The sequence below is a fragment of the Lolium rigidum genome, chromosome 7 (assembly GCF_022539505.1).
Source record: "Lolium rigidum isolate FL_2022 chromosome 7, APGP_CSIRO_Lrig_0.1, whole genome shotgun sequence".
Taxonomy (NCBI): domain Eukaryota; kingdom Viridiplantae; phylum Streptophyta; class Magnoliopsida; order Poales; family Poaceae; genus Lolium; species Lolium rigidum.
The window spans coordinates 152010343-152038283 of NC_061514.1; the positions used below are offsets into that span (position 1 = coordinate 152010343).

A 27941-nucleotide genomic window follows, 5' to 3' on the forward strand; every position below is an offset into this window, starting at 1 on the left:
ATCCTTTCAGGTAGGCGACTTAGTTCTTCGGCTCAGACAAAAAATCCATGAAAAACTCGAGCCGCCGTGGCTTGGTCCTTACATCGTCACAGAAGTAATTGAAGGAGGAGCATACAGGATAAAGGATAAGAAGACAGGAGTCGCAGAGCCAAATCCTTAAAATGTGGCGCAGCTCAGGCGTTTTTACGCTTAAAGTCGAAATATAGTCCTCTTTGTAAACATACAATGTACTGAAACGCCCACGAGTTTTCAGACGCACTCTTTTCCTTTCAGGGCACCGAGTGGGGCTGAAAGGTTTTTAATGAGGCGGGCTCGTAGTGCTGCAATATAGTAAAAGATATTGGTGATATACATCTTTTTCGTCGACAGGCTCAGGGGCTCATAACCCGCGGTAACAAAATATATATGAACTCCCGCAAAATAGTAAATTCACCATGGCGTAAAAATAGCTCGAGCACCAGCCAAAGGCTCGGGGGCTTTGCAATATAGATTATACACACAACCTCATCATCAAGAAAAATTCGACAAGGAAAAATATATATGAACTCCCGCAATATAGTAAAATTCAGTTGCTACCTAGTATATCATCTATGTTTACACCTTCGTTGTTTGCAGCACTCAGTTCTATATTCAGCATAGCTACCTTTCACAAAGAATTCTCGCATCCATCCGAGCAGTTCGTCCATCATCTCTTCTCGCTACAGGGGTTACAGTGTCGTTGATTTTATCAATATTCCTCTTCCGCTTCGCCTGCTTGGCCAGACACTTGGTGACAATTCGAGTCAGGTCTAACTTCGGGTAGCAGATCTGTATCATAATCATGGCGAATCTTGCCCCAGCAGATAGTTGAGCTCGCACAAATTCATGAATTCGAGGGGCATCTCGGAATTTCTCCATCAGAGCAGGAAGAGTTTCTGGTGTTTTGTTGCGTGGAAACATGGTACTATAAACTAAGGATAGTGTCCTTGTGCAGAAGTCGAGAAAATCGCGGACCTGACCCGCGAGATCTTGAAATCTGACGATTTGGCGAGTACGCTCAGGTGTAACCCAGAAATTAGAACCATGCTCCAGGGCAAGTTTGAGAAGCACATTGGTTCGGGCTTCAACACGCTGATCTTCGGCAGCAGTATCCAAAAAAGAACCTGTTTCAGCAGAAGCATCAGCGAGGAATAAAAGACAGTAGAAATAAAATACAGTATGACCAAGTTTGCGAAGCGTACCCGTCATATCCAAGCTGGAATCGTTCATCATTTGAAGCATATAATTTTCTCGGGAAGCAGCTTCAGCAGCCTCAGCAACCGCAACCTCCTTCAATGCTATAGCTTCTCGAGCTTGTTGAACAGCAAGTTTTTCCTTGTCCGAAGATCTTCGAGATTGTTCCATCATCACGAGAGCTTGTTTTTTCGTCAACTGCAATTGTTGACGGAGCTCGTCCAAATCTTCATTTTGTGCAGCACTCGAAAAACCTCCAATAAACTCGACAACGGAGGATTTTTTCGAGCTAGACGCAGCGGGAAAAGCAGCCGAGGAATGAGGCACCACGGTATAGTTGTCAAAAATCAACTGGAGAGAAATATTTCGATATCAATAACTCGGCAACATGGCTTTTCATTAATAAGGTCAGATATTTACATGGCTATTACAAAAGGAGGGTTCTTAGTGAACTAATGGGGCAGTTGTCGCCAAAGCTACTATGGCGACAGCATCAAAAGAGAAACAAAACAAAAGAGAAGACAAGGTGGTCTACTTGACCTCCGGCTTCGATGAACTAGGAGCGGGAGTTGGCTTGCATCCGAGGTAGGCGAGGATTTTCTTTGAGTTTGGCTTGGCAGCCTTAATCAAAGATTGCCACCTCTTCGTTTCCATCTCCTTCACGTCGCCAACTTTCGCCCAGTCAATATCTTGTTGGCTGTCAGCAACCAAGGCGATAGTGCCTTCAACACCAACCTTCAAGCCTTCTTGGCGAAGTTTGAGCACAAGATCTTCTTGAGAATTGAAGCACTTGGCGAGAGTAGTAAAAGTCGTGGGTTCTTCTTTCTTCATGAAGAAGTAGGGAAAAAGCCGCGACAAACCTGTTCTAGCGTCGGCAAGGCCTTCGCGTGCCTCATCTCCATGGATCTCAAGGAGGGAAAGCGCGTCGAGAAGGCGATCACCTTCAGGATTTTCCAGATCATAATCTTGCTGCATTTTCCCTAAATGAGTAAAAAGAAGCTTGTCAAGAAAAAGCAAGCCAGGAAAAATATGACGACCCGAAGAAATAGCAATGATCTGAGTACTTACTAACAAAACATCGACTCTGCGACTCCAAGCAAGTGAGGATTTCTTTTTCACGAGCAGACTGCTGAGCTATGTTTTCGCTTAAAGAAGTTTCCTCGTCGTGAAGTCTTTTTCGAAGATCTTCGACAGCGGCAACATCTGATTCAGCTTTCTTGCGAGCTTTTTCGCTTTGCTCCAACTTAAGAGCAAGAGCATCAGCGCGTTTGTTAGCTTCCGCATGAGTGTCTGGCAAAACAAACGACAGTAAAATGTCATGAAAAAATAATGAAGGAGTCTATTCAGCAGCAGAGGCAGGAAAAATAGTACCTTCAAGCTTCTTCGCATGGTCACGTTACCCGATGAATTGGGTACCGAGACGGATAAATTCCTTCATCAAAGGCTGGAGAGAAAACCAAAGAAAAGAGAAATCAATATAGGAAGTGAAAGTTCGACAGCACCATGCAAACACCAAAGGGGAGTCGAAAGCACTGAAATGTTCGGAACGTAAAAAAACAGGAGAAAACTTACATCATCCAATGAAGGAGTCATGGAACCACCAATTAACAGGGTAGGCTCCTTGACTGGCTCGACCCTAGCTCTCTTTGGTGAAGAGGCACGGGGGCTTGCAACTGGAGTTGGGTGCTCGATGTCTTGCTGAGGGGGCGAGGTTTCATCCCCATCAAGTTGAGCTTCAGAGACAACTAAAGTACGAGACGTACTCGTTCGAGCAGTCGCGTCAATAGGTGGATTTTCATCCTCGTCACCACTACAATAAATAGGCGACAATATAAGAAACAACATAGAAAAAATATCAAGAGCAAGCAACAAAAAGTAACAAGAACTTACGAGCTGACGAGGGCATATTCATAAGGATTGAAAGTTGTCCCTTCTTCATCGGGAACAACTTCTTTGGCAGGAGGTGCGCCGGCTTTGGAGGTACCGGAATCGGAAACTTCGTCCCTTTTCCTCTTGTTCCTTGGGGAAACAGCTGAGGGGAGGGAGTGTGTCGATGCGGTAGCCTCGGATTCAACTTCATTTTTAGAGGAGGCCGCGGATTTTTGAGAACCCGTGATTTCACTCTCAGGGCGAGAAGTACCCTGGTTGTCATCGGTGACAACAGCCCATTCTTCGACTTCTCCACCTTCAGGAAGAGGAGGAAGAGAAGCTAGAACTGGATGATTCTACAAGGACAAAATATGTCGACAAGAAGTTAAGCAAGGGATGTCAGCAAAATAGTAGTCGACAAATATTAAAACAGTCGAGAGGATAAAAAAGTCGAAAGGACAAAATAATAGTTGAAGAAATTACCTCGGGGAGGGCGTTGGTGCCAGTATATGGCTCCACGCGACAAGAGGATGGAATAGCATCTTTCTTGCTGAGCGATGAAATCCTTCGGATAAGCTTCTCCAAGTCCTTTACAGGAAGGTCTTTGGAGAGCCTGTTGGCATCTTCTTCGCCGACGATACATCCAAAGGGGATTTTTGCGAGCTTGTAAAGGCTGCACTCTAATCCTAAGGAAGTACACCGTAATCTGGATACCCGACAATTCCTTGCCACGGGTGTTTTGAAGCTCATGGATACGGGACATCAGTGCCTCTGTCGCCGTTTTTCTTCTTCGGTGGCTTCAGCGTCCCAGGATCGGCGGCGAAGAATCTTGGCACTTCCATCGAAAGGAGCTATGTTGTACTCCACCGAGTCGGAGCTTTCTTCGTGCACATAAAGCCATCTTTTGCGCCACCCTTGAACGGAGTCGGGGAATTTGACGTCAAAATACTCGACGTCAGGGCGAACGCAAATAACAACACCGCCTATGTTGTAGGCGATGTTGTGGGAGCCATTGCGGCGGAGGCAGAAGATACGCTTCCATAGAGCCCAATTAGGACGGACTCCGAGGAAGCACTCGCAGAGGGTAATGAAAATAGAAACATGGAGGATGGAATTGGGAGTCAGCTGATGCAGCTGCAACCCGTAAACAAAGAGGAGACCGCGGAGGAAATCGTGAATGGGGGCAGAGAGGCCGCGGATGAGATGGTCAACAAAACTGACCCGATATTCGATAGGAGGCGATGGATAGCTTTCCTTGCTGGGAAAGCGCAGCGCGCCCTTCTTCTTCATTAACCCGAGCTTCTTCATCAGGTTGAGGTCTTGATTCGAAATCTTGGATCTCTCCCACTCCAGATCTTCCGCCGCCATCTTTGACTCAGGAGTGCTGTGCCTGGTGAGCCGTGCGCGTGGTGGCATCAACAATGGCGTAGGCGTGAAGTGCGAGTGTGGCTGAGCTCAGGAAGTGTTGGGCGCAATGGGGGATTTTTGCAGAGGAGAGCAGAGGTGCGGCGCAAGCGAAAGGATGAACGGAGGAAGAAGACGACCTTATATAGAGAACTGGCGAAACGACGCACCGTTGGATGGAATAATTGTGAGATGGATGCTGTGCACGTGGCTAAGGGGTAAAAGTGTATTTTGACTGTGAAAGAACGGAACAGGCGCTACAGTGCGTGCACCAGAAAAAGCGGAGGACGTGTGTCCCCCACTTGCACGACGTGTCAAATTGATGAGGGTTTTGGGCCCGCAAGATAGAGAGAGAGCAGTGCTCGCGTCTTCCCGATACAGTGATCGTGGCTATCGTCAGTAATGATGTCACCTTGCCAAGAGAAAATCTCGGCTGTGAAGATTAATGAAATTGGCGGCAGTAAAAGACTATTGATTATTTTGAGAGCCTTTGATCAAATACAAAGTTTTTGATCAAATGCTCGGGGGCTACTTTGGAAAAAAGAAAAACTCGAGTATGACAAAATAGAAATGGCGAGAGCCTATGATCAAAAGCAAGCATTTGTTCATAGCCTCGGGGGCTACTCCCATCGGGAGAGCTGGTCGCGCACCCGATAGATATGAAAAGTTCGAGAAAGAATGACAATATAGCGACATAAGGCGTTAAATTGTTGAGCCTGCAACCAAGCACAAGTCCTTGGCTGTAGCCTCGGGGGCTACTCCCATCGGGAACGCTGTTCGCGTGCCCGATGAAATTATAAAAAGAAGTGAGTATATTTCGAGTTATACAAATAACTCTACATATACTCCCATCGGGAAGGCAAGATAAGTCATCCGTTGACTCAATAAAATGTGTTATTCCAACAGCCGAAAAGCACTCGACAATATATTCTCAGAGCGCCAAAGTCGCGAATAATCTCTGAATGCCGCAAAACTCTGCGAAGGTAAGACCCCAGATCCGTTCTGAGCGGCGTGGCACCGTCTCTGACGTCGGTTTGCTAATTTTTTCCGTATCAATAGATACGAAGAAAAATCCTAACGACGCGTTAGGTACCCGATAAAACATGACTGGGACTCGACAGATGGTAAGACCTAAAGCGGCACATGTCGAAGTTAACACCAGTATCCCGAGATCATGTCCAGGGACGTGATCTTGAAGTAGGTTTTTGCGGATTGCCACTAGAGCAGTTAACTAGTACCTGATCCGTCAGATGAACTAGCCCCAACTACCATTATCCCTGTACAATATATAATTTCGTATCCAAAGATATGTGATAAATTTGACAGAGTTATTGGATGATTATAAAGTTGGAGATTTTCCCTGATTCTTCGATTCAAGCAAAATCTCGGGGGCTACTGACATAGACATCCCCAATGGGCCTGCCAAAGATGGTACCCGGGGTTTACTGAAGGCCCACGAGTCGAAGAATATGAAGTTTAGAAGCCCAAGCTATATTAAGGAAAGTTAGAGTTGTATTAGGAAATATAGACTTGTAATTTTACGAGACGGGTTAGAAACCTTCCCGGACTCTGTAACTTGTGTATTATGAATCCCTCGGCTCCGCCTCCTATATAAGGGGGAGTCGAGGGACAAAGAGAGGATCGACTAATTGTTTCACGCAACCCTAGTTTTCATAATCGTCGAGTACTTTTCAGCTGAAACCTTCGAGATCTACTTGCCCTCTACTTCCGACTAAAACCCTAGTCTACAATACGTAGGTATTGATAAGTTAATCCCTTGTCACCGCCGCCGCCGCTGCTCCGTCCGAATCGAGGATGAGCTCGGGCGATGATTTCGATCTGTCGGATTCGTCGAGCTCCGACGATTCCGACCTCGAAGAGCTGCTCCAGGACGATGACTTGGAGTCCACCATGCTCCTCCTCGCCGTCAAGGACCTGGAGGATCGCGCGAAGCTGCTGAATCGGAGGTGCGGTTCCGTGTTCGGCCGGAACCACATCCAGCGGAATCGCCTCCTCGGCCATGAGCAGTTGATGGAGGACTACTTCGCCGAGGTACCTACCTATCCTGCCCATCTGTTCCATAGGAGGTATCGCATGCGGCGTAGCTTGTTCATCCGAATCGTGAAGGCGTGCGAATTGCATTCGAATTACTTCAAGCAACGTAGGAATGCCGCCGGGGTGATGGGTTTCAGCGCTTTCCAAAAGATCTCTGCTGCCATGAGGGTCATTGCGTATGGCATCCCTGCGGATTACACTGACAAGTATCTTCGAATTGGCGAAGATACTACCACGGAGTCAGTCCGCAGGTTTGCTCGCATGATTATCAAGTTGTACGGGCCTACGTATCTCCGAGCTCCCAACGAGGATGACACCAAACGGTTGATGGAGATAAATGAGAAAAGAGGTTGGCCTGGCATGCTTGGTAGTCTAGATTGTATGCATTGGACATGGAAGAATTGTCCAAAAGCATGGCATGGACAGTACTGTGGCAAGAGCAAAAATGCAACCATTGTCCTTGAGGCCGTAGCATCACAAGATTTGTGGATTTGGCACTGTTTTTTTGGTTTGTCGGGGACACTCAATGACATCAACGTCCTGCAAAGGTCTCCTTTGTTTGCTAAATTAGCAAATGGGGAAGCACCCACTTGCAACTACAAGGTCATGAACAGTACTCAATGGGATATTACCTAGCCGATGGCATCTATCCGGATTGGGCAACTTTAAGTCTGTCAAGGATCCCCAAGATAGAATAGAAGCTGAATTTGCCAAGGCTCAAGAAGCAGCTCGCAAGGACATTGAGAGAGCTTTTGGTGTTTTGCAAGCAAGGTTTGCTATTGTTCGTGGCCCAGCCAAATTTTGGGACAAGAAAACCCTTGTCAACATCATGACATGTTATGTGATTCTTCACAACATGATCATCGAGGATGAAAGAGACTTGAGCTTGCCCTGCTTCTATGACAATGTTGGCACCCGAGTGGAACCCCAATGCAATCTGGATCGCATTGAAGCTTTCCTTGAGGCACATCGGCAGATTGAGAATGCCAGTACCCATGCCCATCTCGTCTATGATCTGAAGATGCACCACTGACAGCGACATGGCCGTCGCCTTTGATCCTACCATTCCATTCATTTTCTTGTCACATGTATCATTGTTGAGACATTTGTGCATTTGTCCAATTTTCCCGAAGTTGTTGTAATTTGGTTGAGACATTTTACATTTGTTCATTTTTCCCAAAACTGTTGTAATAATTTGGTTCAGACAATTATTTATGTGTTGTAATAATTTGGATGATTATTTGATTAATTATGATACCTTGTTGTATGTGTTGCATATGAAAAACCCTGCCTTTTACGGGTTCGGAACCCGCATGCGCAGAACAGAGCCCGTAACGAAAACTGAAAAACAGAATATTCTGTTTTTCAGTTTTCGTTACGGGCTCTGTTCTGCGCCTGCCATTTTCCGGCCCGTAAACACGAGTTCGGTGCACTGAACTCGCATTTTTCGGTTCGCGTTTTTACGGGCTCTGTTAGAGATGCTCTTAGGCCAAAAATTCCGTCTTGTTATTCCCCAACGGCTCAATTTTCTTTGGGGGGGGGGGGGTATAAATACCCCCTTCTTCCTCCTTGGGCAGCTCTCTCTTCCTGATTTGCTCTCCATCATTGTTGACCTGAGAAGTTGCCATATCCCTCTACTCCTCCTATGCTTCTTGAATATTTTTTAGGAAAAAAGATAGAGGAGATCTAGATCTACATCTTCACCAATCAAATCCCTCTTTGTGAGGGGAACCCATTAGATCTAGATCTTGGAGAAATTTGGTGTTCCTCCTCTTATTTATTCTTCCTCTCTTATTCCCCCAATAGCTTTTGTAGCTTTGTTGGAATTTGAGAGAGAAGGATTTGGGCATCTTTGTGGTGTTCTTGCCATTGCATTTGGTGCATCGGTTTGAGTTCTCCACGGTAATTTGTGGACGTGAAAGTGAGAAGGTTTTTTTCTCTTGGGTTCTTGGAACCCTAGATGGCTTAGTGGTATTTGTGGTGTTCTTGGGGTCTCCAATTAAGTTGTGGAGATTGCCTTAAGTTTGTAGCTTTGTGGGTTAGTGGTGTTCTTGGGGTCTCCAATTAAGTTGTGAAGATTCCTCAAGTGCAAGACCTTTGTGACGAAATATTGGGGCCTCCAATTAAGTTGTGGAGTTAGACCCAAGCTTTGTGCGGGTTCGGTGACCACCCTCAAGGTCCCATAGTGGATCGAGGACATCCCTTTTGACGGGAATTCTTGAGGAGAATACGGTGAAGCCTTCGTGCCGTTTGGAGTGACTTGTCCTCCACACCGCTCCAACGGAGAGTATCACTCGCAAGAGTGTGAACTTCGGGATACATCGTTGTCTCCGCGTCACCTCGGTTATTCCTATACCCGAGCTCTTTACTTATGCACTTTACTTTGTGATAGCATTCGTGCTTGAAGTTATATATCTTGCTATCACATAGTTGCTTGTATTGCTTAGCATAAGTTGTCGGTGCACATAGGTGAACCCTAGATATATAGGTTTTGTGCTTGTCAAATTAAACGCTAGTTTTATTCCGCATTTGTTAAGCCATATTCGTAAAAGTTTTAAACCGCATATTCACCTCCCCTAGGCGGCATTCATATCCTTTCACAAATATAACTTAAAAAAATTCATGGATTAAAATGTTCAACATCTATCTCAAAAATATTTTAACTTAAAATGTTCATGGATTAAAATTGTTCGCGCCTTTTAAAACATTACTAAACTTAAAACTGTTCGCAACTTTAAAAATGTTCACGCATTTTTTTTAAAAAAAATCATTCATCCTTGTCGTACAAACTTGGCCAAACAACACACAAAATTGATTCCAAAAATATTTAATGCTATTCATAAATGTCATCACATATAAACACTACTAACCATGAACCAGTTACATAAATTTCATTCAGCTCAAATCAATCTTGATTAATTGGCCATGTAATAGGGTTTGCATAAACAAAAAGATCTAAAATGTTCATTAACTAAAATTAAATTACCTAAAACCAGAAAACATAAATATAAAATTGGATGAACCAATAAGGTATGTCAACAATAAAAAATTATGAACACCCTTTAGGGTGAAGTAAACCAAAACTATTAAATTGAACATAAACAAAAATTAAATACAAGGAATAAAAAAACTTGAAACATGAACAAAAATGAGTGAACCAAAAATCGAGACCATTTGTGTGTGTGTGCCATGGACCTTTTTCCTTTTGAAATAACATAAAGGAAAGGAGCAAGAAACTATGGCAAAATACAAATGACTGAGAGTCAAATTAACGAGAAAAAGTCGAAGTGAACATATGTCAATGCACGAGAAAAAGTCAAAAAGTGAACGAAAGTCAAATGAACGAGAAAATGTCAAAATGAACGAAAGTCAATTAATGAGAAAAAAAAGTAGAATGAGCGAAAACCGATGAACTAGAGTTAAAAAGAGACAATGAACGAGAAAAAGGTTAAGTAAGAGGAAGTGAATGAACTAGTTTAAATGAGATGATATGAAAAAGGGTCAAGTGAATGATGTTAAGTGAATGAGAGAAAAGTCGAAGTGAACAAAAGTTAATGAACGAAAAAAGTCAAATTGAACGAGAAGTCAACAAACGGTGAGAAGTTGAATGAATCATTGAACGGGAAGCAATGGATGAAAAAATCCATGAACCGAAAAACCCAAAAGTTTTGAAAAAATTATTTAGCCAACATAATAAAATGAACAATGATCAATGAACTGGAATCCATGACCTAAATATTTACAATGAGAGTAAAAAAGGTCAAGCGAAAAGAAAGTAAATGAACTATTTTCAAATGGGATGACGTAAAAGAAAGCTAAAGTGAACGAAAGTCAATGAACGGGTAAAAGGTCAAAAGTGAACGAAATTCAATGAACGAGAAAAATCAAATGAGCAGAATTCAATGGACAAAAAAGTAGAAAAACCAAAACAGATGAACTAATAAAAATATAACAAGAAATGATAAATACCATGAAGCATGAAAAAGAGAAAAGGAATGAACAGAGTTGATAAGGCTAAAATAATTTGTTCACTTTTCGTTCACTTCTGACTACTTTAAATGAGACGATGTAAATAAAAAGGAAAAGTGAAGGAAAGTAAATGAACGAGAAAAACTCAAAGTGAAGGAATTTTCAGCGAACAAGAGAAAGCCAAACAAAGGAAGGTAAAAAATGAGTGGAATTTAATGAAAAAGAGAAAGTCAAATTTAACAAAAGACAATGAATGAAAAGAAAAATGGAATGAACGGAATTCAATGGACGAAAGTCAATGAACGATACAAAGTCAAATTGAATGAAAGTCAATGAACGATAAAAAGTTTCTGAAGTGAACGAAAGTCAATGCACAAGAAAATATCCAAAAGTGAACGAAATACAAATGAACGAGAAAAGTTGAAGTGAAAGAAAGTCAATGAACGATAAAAAAAAAGTAGAATGAACAAAAGTGAGCGAACGATAAAAAGTACAATGAACGAAAACCAATGAACGCGAGTTAAAAAGAGACAATGAACAAAAATAGTTCAGGTAAGAGGCAGTGAATGAACTAGTTTAAAAGTCGAAATGAACGCAAAACAATGAATGAAAAAGTTAAAAAAAATTATTAGACGCAAATAATTTTATAAAAGATTACTTAAACCTCATGAACATTTTTTAACCTCGTGAACATTTCTTTTGAACTATACGAACAAATACTTTCAACTTTACTTTTTTATAAAATATTCATATTAACATTTTAAAAATAAAATGGAAATGAACAAAAATAAAAAAAGAAACTTAAAGAATTTTGAATAAAAATGGTAATTGACATGGAAGTAGTTGAAAACAAAAAGATAAATATGACCAATTTTGAATGAACAGAAAATAAGGTAGTGCGGGCTTCAAACATTCGCAAGCCAACAAATCCAAAAGATGTGAACTGAATAAAGTATAAATTCCACGAGGCAAATAAAATCCTATTAAAAATTTATAGTGAGAATGTATTTTAATATGGAGAACAAAGAAAAGGCCATGAACAGGAAAATACTTTTGGCGATGAACTAAAAAATTGGCGATGGACTGAAAATGTAAGAATCCATGGAGCTAGCAAAATAAACTTGAAGAAGTTAGAATAAAAAAAATACAAAAGAACCAATAAAATTTAAAAACATGTGAACCTAAAAAAGCCAAAAATATCCCGGTGAACAAAAAGGGGTCTATAAAACCTTGTAATGAAAATAGTCAAAGTACCCAAAAAATAGCAAATATTTGACTTGAACAGATTTGACTAAACAAAGAGAAGTCCATGAACTGAAAAAAAAAATTTATAGCTGGATTTTCTTATAAAAATTAACAAAAAAAAGTTATGAACGAAAAGTCCATGGAACTAGATAATTAGAAGAACTCCTATATGTCAGCTCAGCTCACTAGTACCCCATCATTGATCAGTTTTTTTTAGAAAAAGTGTTAAATGTGGAAACACATAGTATATCTTCTAACTAGATTCTATTTACTTCTCCTAGGATTTCAGATTAACTAGCCCTCTGTGTGTATGCATATTTCATTCCTTCTTGTAGTATTAATAAATTGGTCAAATAATCTTGAGAAACTATTTGAACCGTGTGAATAGGAAGCAGTCTGCAGATCCACTGAAATCAGCTACATAATTTTGAAAGCACCGATACCTTCAGTTGTGCCACTGAGCCGTGGTCAGAAAAGAACAAACAGAAGCGAGCTCCTATGCCAAACATGCTAGCAATCATTGGACGTTCTCCTGTCATATAAACACAACCATCACAAGTTTAGAAGTTCACACCGATGCACACTGAAACTGAAGTGGAAAGCCACACAATCTGCCTTTGTTTCGGTCAGTAGTAGTAGTACAGTACTACTTCAGTTGACGAACAACACTTCCATCCAATCAGTAACCGTAAACTCTCCAGTACAATAAACTTAATGGAGGTGGTACCACCAGGCTTTCCCGAAGTCGGAAGTATGCTTAACTAGCTCTCTACATAATCAATTGGGGATTCGAACCATACTAAACTACAGGAACAATTAGGGATTCGAATCATGCTTAACTAGCTCTCTACTGAAACAATTTGGGATTCGAAGTACTAAACTAGCTGGGTTTGGTGACAAAATCGCAGCACCAAAACACAACAAAACAACGGCTAGTAAAATCTAAAAGCCAGCACGAACACGAACAAACAAATTAGGGATCGAGTCAGCGATCATGAAGACGATTCCATAGATGGAGGCGGAATCCAGGTACATGCAGCGCGCAGCCGCCATGGATGTGGGGAGACAAAAGAAAACAACCACCATGATTCAGAGCAGGACTACGAGGAACAAATCTGAATCAGAAAAAGAAGAAAGTGGAGAAGGAAAGAGGAACGAGCTCGCTGTGCAGAAGAAGCTATGGGCCGGCCCAAATAGCGCGCTGGGGATACGCGTTGCGCCACTAACGGGCGCAACGGGCGTCAAATAGGGTTTCCCGCGCTCCCGTTTAAGGCGGAGAGTAGGCGCTCCCACTGGCACACACAGGCCACATGCAGACCCGCTACTCGGCCCTAACAAGTAAGGCCACCATGTTTCTTTAAAGACTGGGCTTGTAAGCAATACCGATGAAAACTACACCGCCTTCGAGATGGTAGCGTGTCCCCGATCCGCGTGGGTGTTCCACTTATGGAACACTGCTCCAGTTCCGGTACGGGGATTCAACGGCGTCCCAGGCATCAGTATGGGTGGCTGACCTCTGTTTGGTGTCGGTTTACTAGGTGTTACAGAATTTAACATCTGCTGACCGCTGCTACTTTCAGCATTATGGTTCCTTTTCACGGACATAGGGTATCGACACAAGGTGCACCTGATGTGTTCTCAATCATATAAATATTGTTTTCTACGTTGTTACTTTTCACTTGATGATTGTATTATAGAAAATCATTTAATAGCATGGAAGTATTTTTCATGACATAACTAGCATAGTAGCATGGCTTTGAACTCATGGTCTAATCAATCTTTTCAGTATATTATGAACCAAATTCTGAAATGTTTGACACAAAGGAAGTATATGAATTGTGAGGCACTGAGGCCCCTTGTATGACGACATGGAAATAACATGTGCCTATTATGACCAATGCTTGCTGGGTGTACAAATGACAGGTGAGTGGCGTCCTAAAGCAAAGGGGCACCTACAACTGATGTTGAACTGAATGATGGAAGATGAGAGTTATTCCTTTCTTTCCAACAAAGGAGTTTCTTCCTGATACCTTCTCCTTTTCTTTCCTTTGTGCTACGTTTTTTCCAGTTTAGGCGCTTTTAGTATTGTAAGACTCTTCCTCCATCACTCTCAATCATTTTAGAGACTTTTAGTATGCAAAAAAAACATGAACGACGTGTTGTTGCTTTAGCTCTCTATAGTGGCATGTGTGGATTATTGCGTATAGCTTCCTTTCAACAGTATGGGTGTTAATCCGTCAGTATCCTGGTGTATGATATCAATATTTCATGGTTGATGGCTTTGACATCTCCTGTTTCCCAGCACCTGTTCACAGTTCAGGTGAATTCTGGGCTGTGTTGGCCATGGACTGTGATTTTATAAACACGCAGAATTTTTTGGCTGCAAAATTGGCGGCAACTCCCTGTCAAATCATGACCTTGCTCGGAAGTTGTAACATGATCTTCTGTTAAGGAGAAGTGAAGTCCAACATGTCGTTGTCTATGATTTGCTCCTTTGGATGTCCCTGCTTAGTTAGACGATTCTGTTATAGTTATTCAAGCAGTGTGGCTGTGTGGGTGAATATCCACTAGTGCATGTTAGACTGTAAATGTCAATGCTTTTACATCAAGTACTTTCGGTTTTCCAGCCTTTAAAGCAAGTAGCTAGGCGATGATGAAATGCAGACATGATGCTTCCACAGTATGCTTATGGGTCTTGACCATTGCATGGATTCCAAGCAAGCTGCAGTGCACCGCTGAATCATCGCCTTCTTCGAACAGTACATGATTTTGACAAGTCATGGATAATATATAACATTTGGTTTCGGTTTTACTTTCTGCATCACCTGAAATCAGAACCTTCTAGACACGCGCACGTCTTTAAATTGATGGCCCTAGCTATCTGTTGAGCTTAATTTGCTGCATATACAGCAATTAAGCCTCGAGTTTCCACTTGCAACTCATACAGAAGATGAGGTCGGTGGAACAGTTCGTATCTTGGTTTCTTTTGTTTCTTCTCCGTGTTTTTTCTGATCTCATCTTAACATCAATGCAAGTCCATTGGTCGCATCGTTAGAGCTACCACTGCTGACTACAAAAATCACATATGTCATGTGTGTTTCTTCAAGTGTGCCTGCGTTTGTGTGTTTTTCCAAACAATGTGGTACCTGATCATTCCTCTGAAGCAGCTTCATGACCATTACCTGAACTGAAGAACACTACAAGCAAATGGACCAATACATGTGGTGAATTGGTGATGATGTCAATCTTCCCTGGACTGATGCAACAACTTTAGCAACACCGTATGCACCCAAACATACTGCCAAGAAAAGGCCAAGTGGAGCATGAATGTGCAGGTACACTTCGTTTTCGCATCATAACATTCTTCTAAGCGCCGCCTGGGTTGCTACTGACGCCACGTTTCTCTTCTGCAGTAGGTGTTGGGAGCGTGCTGCGTGCACTGGCCACTAGACGGATACAAAGATGAATGTGAGCAGGAATACCAACAACTGCAATGACCTTGTTATCATTATCCCAATTAAAAGTTCAGGTTCAGAAATGTGGTTGTTCAGGTGGCTGTGTCAACTGTCAAGCGCACGCACGGATCGGACTGGTTAATCATGTTAACTTATCGTACCGAGTTTTTAGTTTACATGATCGCCTTCTCTTAATTGTCTATGTGCATATTCGGGTGCAGACGCTGGGAGAGTTTATTCTTCCATTGTCGAAAATCATGTCTATTCGGTTTTTATTTAGTCGAAAGCCGAGTTTTAACTACTACGGCAGGCATGACCTTGTCTACTTCCTGGGAAGCTCCGGTTGTCTTAATCATGTTTATGCTGTCTTAATAGCGTTTATTCTGCACTGATGATCACCTTGTCTTTCTAAGCAGCAGTGTGCGTTGCAATGCCTGATACGTGTAGTCTCTGACTGTTCTCTAGAGTTTCTTGACCTCACCTTATCGTCTCAGCAGCATCATACTGGTGATCGTGACCCCTATACTGGTGCCTGACTAGGGAGGGTATTCGGTGACACTTCGACGTCTGATGTGGTGTAGCTTTCCATCTGATTATATTACCTTAATCCCTCGAGTAGTGCCTGCTGTAATTTGGTCTATTACTTGTTGTCCCGCTCCTTGACCCGCTCCTATTTTTATTTCGTTATGAATTTGAATGTGCCAACGAAGTTCGTAACTTGTACCTGACGTGATTGAATCATGGTTTCAAGGTGTTACCTATGTCTGTGTTACATTGTTGCATCACCTTTGTATTTTAGACAACGGAAGAGAGTTCATTGCCCCTGGTTAAAGATACATAGTTGCATCATTTTTGATAGACATAGTTGCAGACAAATATTCTTGGTACAATTTTGTGTGGTTGATAAAGACATGTGAGATGAAATCTTTGCTGTTCTCTGCGGGATGAGCCTAGATAGATACATGTGACTGTTATCAGACAAATATTCCCAGTACAATTTTGTGTGGTTGATAGAATAGTAAGACAGTTAACAAATCTCTGAAGTGAAAGAAGTTAGAAATTGTGCAACCTAACTTAATTCTATGGCACAGACCACTGAACAAGAAAGATAAAAGATTCAATGGCCAGATCATGAACAAATAAAATGCTCAGTGAGACGTCAAAATTTGCTCTCTAAAGGTCTTCAGGAAATTGAACGCTGGCTGCTTCCAACACAAAGAATAGAAGCAGGCAGCAGAGAACAAAATGTGACAAATTAGTAAATCAGGTGAAGTGAAGGCCAAAATGGCTTGGAAGTGCACCCTTCAGTGAAATCCCTTCCTCTGACAGTTTTGATTTGATCTAATCATGTCAGGCAGCTTCCAAGCTGTTTTCTCCCGTAATTCGCTGGAGAAAACAAAGCCTGTATACATAAGGGATGGTCAAGGGAAAAAAAAAAAGATCCTCTGGTATGCCAACGAGTTACCGCGCCGTTTGTCAGGAAAAAAAGATCCATTCCACACCTTCTCTTCTGTGGTTCACCAATAATAGATCATCAGCAGCCTGCGAGCCCAGGCGGTCGGGAATTGTCATCCGTCACGCCGCCTGTTGTCGGTACGGTCACAGCCGTGCCAGCAAAATGGTTAAAAGAGGGGTAGAATCTACATTTCTGTGAGTGACATCAGAAGGGAGCGGGATATTCTACTACGGTCTTCTGCCATACTGCAAAACCATAATGTGGTTAGCGGTTGACATGTCCGGTGCGACCGACGGAGACACGGCGTCCCTCTGGCACCAGATACTGTCACGGACATGCTGTAGGGTCATCAGCGGGAGGAGCAGTCGCCCTCGGCATGTAATCTCCACCTGCAAACACACACATTTTCTTCAGTTCAGTCTCAGTGCCGTCAGTGAACGCCTAAGCTTCTTCAGAGAGCAAGCAAAATGATGATGTGTACATGACTCCACACTGATGCACCGATGCTAGTGAACTGTGACCAAATTACTAAGAAACAAGACACGAGTGAATTATAAGCCAAGCAAAATAGTTTAGTAGGACACCAATTACTGTTAGTACTTTTCTTTAAGGTAAGGCATCAATTACAGTGAGGTGAGAGGATGAATCAGAAGCATTGCGTTGCATTGCTTCTGGCCAGAGGAACATAGTGATGTGATGGGACTTTCTCCTTTGTACAACCACTTAAACATACACTACAATTGCATGGCTGATGCCCTATAAAAGTACGATACATAAAAGAGCAGGCAGGTCCAAGTGATGCATGCCTGATGCTGATGTCTGATTCCCCTGTTAGTTTCGGATGATGGCATTTCATTACCTTCTCTCCCACGGCCACATGTGAGATGCCCAGCCCAACAAACCAAAGCTAAAGTATACTAAACGTGCTTGGATCTGAGATGCCAAACTGCTACAACTCTTGCCTACATAATTTATTACCTGTCATGTCCATGAATGTATTACTTTCTTTAACTAATGATCAGCTCAGGCTCAAGTCAATGGCTGGTACAAGTGCTAATCTAAGTTAAGACAAAAACTTTACACTTACTGAGCCTAATCTACACTGGATGCTGATTGATAGAATGGTTCATCTTCCCTCCCCAAACTGCCCAAGATGAGCGTGCAAGTGTTCTAGCTTCTCTGACCGTGCTCCTCCACCAAACATGCCATTTCCATGGCAATGACAAGGACGCCCGGCCCTACTGCTGATTATGATTTTAAGATGATATCGCACCACCGACATTGTTGACAATGACAGCAGATTATGGTACAGAGCCCAAAATGGACCCTCGTGATTCATACTAATTAATAATCGCGAATCGAGCTGATGATTGGTCCCAAGGATATGGCTGGTTTATGGCAGTATGTAGGACAGTGCCTAGATGCATGAATGATAAATGGGGCTCATCTGTGCTCACATGCTTAACCTCTCAAACGCCAGCTCAAGTGAAACTGACAATCTGGCATGCAGAGTTTCTTCTACTTGTGAAAAACTGATCATTTGATCTAGCTGAGTAGGATACGTAAGTTCAGTTCATCAATAACATCCAACATAATTAGCTATAGTATACTTCCAAACGTATCATCGAATAATGAATATATCAGTGGTCCACTGCATGATCTAATACTAACAACATATAGGAGATATACAACATACCTAACCTACCTCTAGGAAATCGTATACGCATCTGTGACCTCACCAAAAGGGTTAAATTCATCAGTCAAGATGTATGGGTGACTCAAAGCATCCAATCGAATCACTTAAAACTAAATTAAATTTGACACTAACTGTTCTCACGTTCATGGGGAAAAAATGAGTCGAATAAAGTCGCAGTTCTAATAAAGCTAAATCATATTTTTCAGTGCATACAAAATAGAAATGGGTTGAATCTTGATCCATACTTCCACTACGATACTGATTAGTTTGTATAACTCCTTTTTCTCACAATGCAGAAATCCATAAATGCAGTTGAAACATAATTGTCCAGAGTTCTGCACATATAGTGTGCACACGTCAGCGTTCAGTCTAAATGAACTTCGCAGATATGTTGGAGAAATAAGTTTGCACATACAGCAGAAATGTCATCCTAAGAAATATGGTTTCCACGGCTCCACCATAACTAAGGTACTTAACTAATTCTTCGACAAAACCTCATCTTACCGATCTTATGAGGGCTTGTCATTTGGAGGATGAAGATTTAGATATAGTAGGGAAAGTGTATGTAAAGTGCATTAATTTTATTACGGAGTTGACATAGTCATTCTGTAATACTTTGAGAAAATCCTCTTGTTTAACAGTTTTTTCCGAAGCTCCTACTCTTGTTTTCTAATAAGAAAAAGTACTATCCGTCTGAAAATTATAAGAAGAGAAATGAACAAATTTAGCTAAAGTCCATTTGATATTCCTAACCATTAAAAACTGCCGGCAAGTCCAAACTAGCTATAGGACAAGAAGCAAAATGACATTAGGTACTAGTGTGCTAGGTATAATATTATCATGTAGGCGTGCATTTTTCTACATAGAATGCAACCCTCCACCAATCAGACACAGCCAATCAAGACAAAGGGTTCTATATAAAAATCTAATCATGTAACACACGAACAAGAAAACAAAAAGGAAAAAAAAAACACCTATGAAACATATCACCTAGCAAACTATAACTACGAATCTCTAATCACATCCATCGTGCGTATATGACGCCATTAGACGTGCCGAACACTTTATCAGTAAGCAGAATTATTTAAAGACCATAGATCAGTATAATTATAGTAAACCATAAGGCCATGATCACAATTATACCCAGTACATCGCAGCTGTCATGTCGTGCCAATTATATGCATGATCATGCATGCACTACATCGATATATCCTTTATACTTAAAGCAATCGTGCACAAAATAATTGTAGCCATAATTAAAATATGCATGCACGTAATCCTCTATTTGATTCCTTTGGGTTGGTTAGTTTTCCACAGGAGTTTGTATATTAGGTTTTGCATACTAAAACAAATATATTCCCCTCTATATGTATAGCTACACTCATTTGGCTAGCCGTCATGTGACCCATGATGTATGTATATGTTGGTGCGGCCGGCCACACGTCCAACTACCCTAGCTTTGCCCCCAAAGAAGCACACCTAGCTACATCACTGTGACCCACGAGCTACTACGACTGCTACTGTGCTGGTAGTACTAGTCTAATCACGAGCACTAGTTAAGGATGCACTTACAATATATAATTTTACTTATACGCACATACACATATTAAGAGTTTTAGGCATATAATTATGGATATAAATGTGATTGAGGATACTAACTAATACAATAATTTAACATATACATCTATAGGTTTACATACATTGCGAGGATATATCGATGGATTTGATTGATGTGCTAGGTCTCAACCAACGAATGGTTTGTACGTATATGAGCAGTGACAGAGTTTACACGTTTTGTTAGGCTTGGCTGGATGCATGAGCATGATGCATACATGCATAAACCCTTTGCCCTCTCTAGCTATTGGTACTAGCTAGATAGGGAATATTTCCTAGCATGGCCAGAAACAAGTACCCTCCAACTAACGCTCCAGCCTTCAGTTTCTGCCTAATATAATCATCGTGGCAATCGTACTTGATTACTCGTTAAGTACACCTCTGATTCAGCTGCTAATAGTTGGAGGGACGAGGCGTGCATGCGTGCATGCAATTAATGCTGCACTGCGTAGTGATTCAGGTGTGCTTAAACTATATTAAGGTTTTGTTGTTGTTTGTAGGCTTCTCTGCTTCAAATCTAAAAACCCCTCTTAATTCCCAGTGACAATTGGTTGGTGCACCTATTGAAGTGCTTTCTTCCTTTGCAAATCACCAAATTAAAATCAACTCAGTGTGCAACTTGCACCACTCTAGCTAGCTAATCACTTTATCTAGTAGAACAAAAAGAGTCTTAGCATATATGCACATGGTCCCCCGTCCCCCGATCCATATTTAGATTGAATACTGGAAAAGACATGTGTTAAGTTTCCAACGAAAAAGTACCATCACAAGATTTACCGTTGAATAAATATATGACAACAGAAATTAGCAGTCAACGTTGTTTTTTGATTGTGATTGTGTCTGTGTCAAAGATGAGTAGATGACTATTGACAAGAGAGGGTATTTATGCAGAAATTACTGAAATTGATTAAAGTGCCTAAGCTGCAATTCTCCACCGCTCCTTGTCTGAAGTGTGCAATGCTTCCCTTTCAATCCCTATTAGCTTCTAGCACACCACGAAACTACGGACGACACGTCCGATCCAAGGAATGCATGCATGAGAGGGAATTGCAGAGCCAGAGTTTGTGTCGTACCAGTGAACTAGTACTAGTAGTTAGTGGTACTTTTGGCTTTTGTCCATCAGTCTATTCCTTCCTCCCGATTCCCTTTCATTGAGATGCCTCACCCTTCACCAACTTGGCATTATTCTCTTTCTCTACTGTACACGTATTTTTTGCATGGCCCCACTCCCATGCACAATTTTTTTCTTTCTGAAAACCAATCATATGGGCATAAAACAAGTGATGTGGTGGATCCGTTTCATTGGCTAGCAAGGTGGGGTCACATGCATGCACGTATGTGTAAAAGTATTCCACCACAAAGTGCACCCACTTAAGGTTCTTCGATTTGTCATCTAACCACAAAACCAACACTATATATCTAAGCTATCATACCTTCCCCTTAGGCTTTGTCTCTGATGGGAATTTGTAGTTTGTCTTCCATGGAGTGCACAGTTAATAAGTGAGGTATGCTCAACGATAGCATGACGGCAACATATACATTTAACTGAACATAAAGAAATGAAGGATAATTGGCTTCTTCCATGCACAGTTCTCAGTTGATGATCTAGCTTCATAAACATGCATGAAACATATACTGCATATATGTTTACCAGTGATATGATTGAATCAGAACTAGGACCAACTAAAATGAGTGCAATATCTGCTCTGAAGCAATTGAATACTAAAGTCTGCATGAGACACAATAGATGCATTGGATTTGTTCTCAGATATCAATCTATCTTTCTACATTTTGTTTCAAAATTTTGATGTGAAGTCGACAGATGCCTGCCACGCTAAGTGAAAGACTAAGATAGCAATTGAAGGAAAGAGCACCAGACTAGTACTAAAGACAAACAAGAAGTACATTTCATATATTTATATAAAGTGGTAAAGTCCTTTGGTGCATGCATGATGTGTAGTATATTAAGGCATCCATGAACAAATGGAATATCTTGATTAGCTAAGAGTTACCACTAAGGTCTGATTAGTATTACATATTATCCTAATCATAGTGTGGCCACGTTCCATATTCTGTTTAGATTGTTAAATCAAACACGCATTGCTACACCCCCCCTAGTCATGAGGAACTTTCACTGCTCAAGACTGACACACGTTAGAACCTCCTTAACTATAATTTAAGTTTATATTATATAAAGTTCATTGGTAGAAACTAAGTTGACCCTGGAAATATTTATTTGAATATGGCATCTTTGCAAATGTAGGAAGGTGAATTGTTGTGCATGGCGTCGATTAAACTTAGACCCATTAGGTAGAAGATGACAATTATAAATAGGGATTGATCCAATAAACATCTCCAGCATCGACTTCCATGTTTAGTTGAGCAATCATTCTACTACATCGTGCATGCATGCTGATTGATATAAGCCATGCTGATAGTTAGCCATTAGCTTTGTGATGATAGGTCATGGTGATTGATCGCGCATTAATGTTGTGGTTAGTTTATTACTGAGTAGTTGAATTTTGGACCTAACCTGGTTTCTAAAGCATACTATGCGTAAAAATCGTGAATTTTCATTAGGTATCTTGCGAGAAATATGAGCTATGCCAAATCATACCAGATTTTTCTCAGCTCAAACTCTGAATTGATCAGAATTAATGGCAAATGAGCACCAAAGTACGAAATGCATTAAAACTGCAGATACAAAAAAACCAAAAAGGAAGACAAAAATCATGTCCTCCCTCTGTTCCCACAAATATCCTAATTATTATTTTAACTACCTACTAGAACCTGTTAGAAATATAAGATGAGAAATTACAATTTGAAGTTCACAACAAGTTTCAAAAATAGCTTATGATATATGACCGACTAATTGATTCAAAAGAAGTGAAATTATTCCAGTGATACATTCTTCTATTTTGTACTATTAAAGGGATATTTACTATTTTTTTCCTAATTAATTATATGCTTCTATGTAGTACACCCATTTTAATTTTGAAAAGTCCAAGAATATTTGTAAATTTTGGAGCTAATATGAATTATATTAAACATATTCTTCATCCCAAATTTAATTTAAATTATGATTTTTGGCCGGTGCTGACTAGTGTGCTCATAATTGCATATATATATTCAACCCAAGCATATATATATGTATAATATTTTGGCGGGTAAGCATATACATAATTTAACCTTGTATGTATACGTATGTATGCATTATCACACAACAACAAATATACTCGGCACTCCATTGCACTAGGGGAGGGACGCTATAGCTTCAGGCTTGTTGTAACTCGCAGGTCAATCGCAAAAATATATAAAACGGTGCATACTAAATAATTCCTAGATTTTTTATGCGGAAAAATGTTTAGATTTATTAGAGTTCAAAAGAAAAGCAGCATCACGTATAAATTTGCATATCTCTGCTTGCATCACCTAAAGTTGTTGCACACAAATATAGATACATATCAGGCACCTTAAAATTAAGTTAGCCTTCCTTTCATCATTGGGTAGGGCTTAGACGAAGATTACCTAGATATATTAATTGTTGGGCGTATTTCCTTTTGTATATATGCGCAACAAGCAAGATTCCTGCATGGCCGTGCGTGCATGCATTTTTTTTTTTTTGCATGAGATTGATCAAAGGAACAGAAAGGAAAAGCAGGTACCTACTATCTAGGCCAGTAAATTAACTATATGCATAATAAGTGTGTCGATGAGGAAAACAAAGTTATTTCGCTAGGACCGGACTGCATGGTGTACAGTAGTATTAAGGATTTATTAGTAGTATTAAGGATTTATTAGTGTATATGTGCGTGTACTCGTGAACAAAAAGAAGCCTACTACAGTATATATCATTGCAGTTACTGAAAACATATGCAGGCTTGCTAGCTAGGCCTATCAAGTGCAAAAGGAAACAAGATCTCCAAGTCATGATGAAAAGGATCCATTCCTGTACCGTTGTACGTGATGGAGCAAGAAATGGTGTGGGTGTGTTATGTTGTGTTCTCGTGCACACATCTATCTCTCTCTCTCTCTCTCGCGCTCACCAAAGACCCTCTCTCTCTCATGCACAAACACAAACACTCGAAAGCTCTACTTGATGCTTCCATCCATATGGTGAGGATTGTGCATAGCTTTCAGTGATGCATGGTAGGTGAAGGAGCACCCTCTTTTTTCTAGGGCATGCACCATCTAGCTAGTATCTCAACTCACAATGCTATAGCTTTACACAAACACAGCCCCACACACAGAGGCACACTACACATATATATGCCTACTCATGTGTCCTATACATGAGCATAGCCCTGCAAGCCTCTGTTGCATGCATGCTATCCCCCGTCCATGCCTCCATTTGAGGCATTGGACTGGGAAGAAAGGGCTAGGGCAATGATGAGCTCCTTGGCCATTTGCTGACCCCTAGGGTGCATAGGAAAAGAAAGAACAGAAAGGCTTGTGAGGTCTCTACCTAGTTAGATGATCTAGCCAAGGCTCCAAAAGCTATGATGTAGTATAGCTTGTGTGTTTGCATAAACCCACACAGAGAGCAAGAAGAAGAAGAAGAAGAAACAAGTAAAGCTCCATCACTAGCCAGTGATAACAAACCATCTATGCATGTCTAACAACCTCTCACTACTGCCCGGCCTTTTATTTTCTCTCTCCGTCCGTAGGAGTACGTTCTTGTCAAGTGGTGAGGGGATGATGTGCCACCCAAGACACACACCCCTCACCTACAATAGGAACAAGCCCACACCCTCCCTTAATGCCATGCTTAATTAATATTTAAGATGCATTTGCAGGAGTGCAGGCATACGTATAATGTTTTTAATCTAGACATGCGTCCGTATGGTACAAGTAGTCCCTTTTCTAGCTCTAATGTTCCTTTCATCGCCAAGGTTGGAAAAAAGCAAGAGGGGGAAGCATGCATCTTTCTTGGAAGTAAAAATAATAATAGTCCACCACAACACAAAAGACCGGAGAGAGGGGGGAAGGAATAAAATGCAAATGCTTCAAGAACGGGTATTAATTCGAGTTGTGTTTGAAATATAAATACCTCTGATTCATCCTCCAGTCCAAGCTTGTTAACCAGGTACTTGATCAACAACCTAACTGTCACCCTCCCGTCTCTGAAAAGTAGAGACAATAGAAGGGAAAAACTGTTAAATTCTCATGTTTCTTTTTCCAGTAACAAATAAAGACAGTATGTCTCTGAAGTAATTTTGTTCAGATGGATACATCTGACCCGATAGCCTCGTAGACATTGGAGGCGCATAAAGAATGCAAATGCAGGATGGGGGATAATTAATCGAAGCAAGAAATTTGGATGAAAAGAAAAAGAGACAAGGAAGTAGAGTAGTACTTGATTCTTAAGTAGCTTCTTGGAATCTGAGGCAAGAAGGGCTCCCTCCCCCTGCACGATCAATCGCCAAGAAAGAAAGTCAAATAAACACCGACAAGAACCGAAGCAATAAGAAGGATTAAGAACATGCAGACGAAGGAGCTACATTTTGCGGGAATCTACATATCATCCATGTAGTAGGAATCAACTGACATGCAGTGAGGTAGATATGGAGAAAGAGAGGCGAAGTTGTAGCAACGAACACATGAAATGCTTGCATGTTGCTAGTGCAGTAGTCGGAGATAGTTGCAGGAGCTGTGTGTACTTACTGGTGGGGCGCGGCCTGGAGAAAGAACCAGACGCCGGCGGCCGCGGTGAGCGCCGGCGGTGGTAGCACGACCCTGATCGTGTCGAAGCCGGATGCGGCCGCGGCCGGCGAGCCGGGCGCGTAGAACCCGCGTGGCGCGAACGGGAGATGGAGCGGCGGCGGATGTTGCGCGGCGGGGCTCCACGGCGGCAGCCAGGGCGGGCCGGCTCGCGCCAGGGGCATTTGTATGGACGGCTGCGGAATGCCGGGCATGGCGGTGCGCAGGAAGGCCCCGGGCGGCGCGACCATGCCGGTGAGCATCTCCTGCCTCGGCCGCGACGTCCCCGAGGGGTCCGCCCCGAAGAGGTTGATCTCGGGAGCGGCGCCACTGGGTCCCGGGGACGCCGGACCGAGGCCGAGGCGTAGCCAGTCCCCTGCCCCGCCGCCGCCGCCGTTGCTGCTGCTACCGCCACTGCTGCTGCCGCTTGTGCCGGCGGGGTGCGGCGGCAACGCGACTGGAGCCTCCCCGCGGCGGTCCTCCTGGTCTTGGTGTACTTGCTGCTGCGGCGGCGGCTGGTTCTTTGGCGGGTCCTGGTTAATGGGCTCCTGGGCCATGTGATGGCTGTGCGGCGTCTGCTGCGCCGTCACAGCGTCGACGCCGGCGGCGACGTCGCGGAGGAAGGGCGTGGCATGCGCGTCGCGGAGGAGCTGCAGGTTCCGAGCCGGGACCATCCGGGCCGCCGCCAGTTCATGCCATCCACCAGGCCGGCCCGGCCCGGCCCAGCGCCACCCCCTGCTGGACAATCCCTCGCCTTCCGATCGCCGGAGAGACCGAGAGCCGCTGAGGCGTGGGCAGCGGCAGAGACGACGTCGGCACGTGGGAGGCACGCACCTAGCTCTAGGCCACAGGAGATGGGAGGAAGAAGATGACGAAGGGAGAGAGGGAGAGTAGGTAGGCACGCGAGGAGAAGCAGCTAGAGGCGGAGCAGTAGCAGCATGGCACGGAGGCAGGGCAAAGAAAGATGGACGGGGTAGAGAGAGAGAGAGAGAGGCCTGCTGGTTCCACCGGAGATGAAATAGTTTCCAAGGCCGCGCGAGCAGGTCCTCGATAGAGAGAGAAACGGAGCGCTCCCTTCCCTTGGGCCTGCTCTCTACTTTTTTGAGTCCTCGCGGTCGCAGGGACAAAAAGAACAGAAACTGCTGGTATTTTAATCGCCAATGGCCTTTTGGAATAGCCCCGTTGTACAGGGGCGTTTTTGGAAGAAAGGCTGGCCTCTGAGAGGGTACGTGTACCGTGCCATGATTTTACCCCTGTGGACTGTGGTGGGGTAAAACCGATTAGTACAGTACAGTACAGTACAATTTTTTAGACCCTCATGTGGTTCGTGACGTGGCAACTCATCTGATGTGGTGCCTGCCTTGCGTGGGTTTCTGAGCGCATGGGGGAGACTTCAGCTGGTCAACACGGCTTTTGCATGCACAGACACGACGGCACGTCCAAAATTATAGCCAAAAGATTGGCAACCCTATGGAGTCTGGAGGAGTGAAGGTCGTCGTAGAGACATTTCATACATGGCCCAATTCACAAACTTTGCAAAAGAGAAATACTTCTGCTGAAAGTCGTGTTTAGATCACTCAAAGTCAGCTTCTAGTCAATTAAACCCCTAGTTGATCACTTTTTTAAAGTACAACGAGGACCTTCTCTCGGATTTCATTGCATCAGTTAAAAACCTGCAAGTCGGGCCTAGGCCGCATCTGTGCAAAACAAGTCTCAAACATTATTATTATTATTATTATTCTTCTTCTTCTTCTTCTTCTTTACTGAAGTCATCGTGGTGGATCTTATTAATTGGACAAAATAATTACATCACCTGCTAACAAAGAAATACTCTCTTCGATTCATATTACTTGCCACTAAAGTATATGTATTTATAACTAAAATGTGTCTAGATAGATCTATATTAGTGTCAAGTAATATGAATCAGAGAGAGTAGAAAACATGTGGGCTCCAACGGCCACACGGTAAACATATGACCCTCGGTGTGGCTAGCGAACAAACTGGACTTCTATGAAATTGTCAGAAGCAAAATACATTATTCATAGATAGCAGTTGTGGGCCGATGCAATTCCCGCCACTCTCCGTTACCTCGATCACGGCCATGCAGTCGGAATTGACTTCTATCCTGTTGCATCCGACTGCCAGATCAAGCAACCATGAAGACCTCTCACCTCGGCCATAGATGAATTAGCTAAGAAAGAGATTCCACAGCAGCTCGATGCCAGAAAAGATCCCCTGCCATCATGGATCATTGCACCATAGCTAC

General features: G+C 42.5%; 1 protein-coding gene across 3 annotated transcripts; it reads right to left on the reverse strand.

Moving 5' to 3' along the window:
* Positions 1 to 16445: 16445 nt before the first annotated feature.
* LOC124677958 (protein LAX PANICLE 2-like) lies at positions 16446 to 26349 on the reverse strand. Of its 3 annotated transcripts, none has more exons than XR_006994292.1 (5): positions 25640 to 26349; positions 25332 to 25382; positions 25026 to 25098; positions 16675 to 17054; positions 16446 to 16595 (listed from the first exon to the last, which is right to left on the reverse strand). XR_006994292.1 is itself a non-coding variant. In XM_047213890.1 (4 exons), the coding sequence occupies exons 1-4, from the start codon at positions 26347 to 26349 to the stop codon at positions 16893 to 16895; spliced, it is 996 nt and encodes a 331-aa protein (XP_047069846.1). In that variant the 3' UTR covers positions 16446 to 16892. The 3 variants fall into 3 exon arrangements, 1 of the variants encoding a protein (XP_047069846.1); XR_006994291.1 differs by having other exon boundaries at positions 16446 to 16611; XM_047213890.1 differs by having other exon boundaries at positions 16446 to 17054.
* Between the last annotated feature and the right edge of the window lie 1592 nt (positions 26350 to 27941).

Bases quoted from the DNA above. Each gene is read 5' to 3' on its own strand.
- LOC124677958 (XM_047213890.1), bottom strand. From the start codon at position 26,349: ATGGTCCCGGCTCGGAACCTGCAGCTCCTCCGCGACGCGCATGCCACG. The intron at 25,383-25,639 runs GTAAGTACACAC...TTGATCGTGCAG, and splicing joins CTCCAGGCCGCGCCCCACCA to GGGGAGGGAGCCCTTCTTGC. The intron at 17,055-25,025 runs GTATTTATATTT...GTGTGTTTGCAG, and splicing joins GACTGGAGGATGAATCAGAG to GTGGAGATTACATGCCGAGG.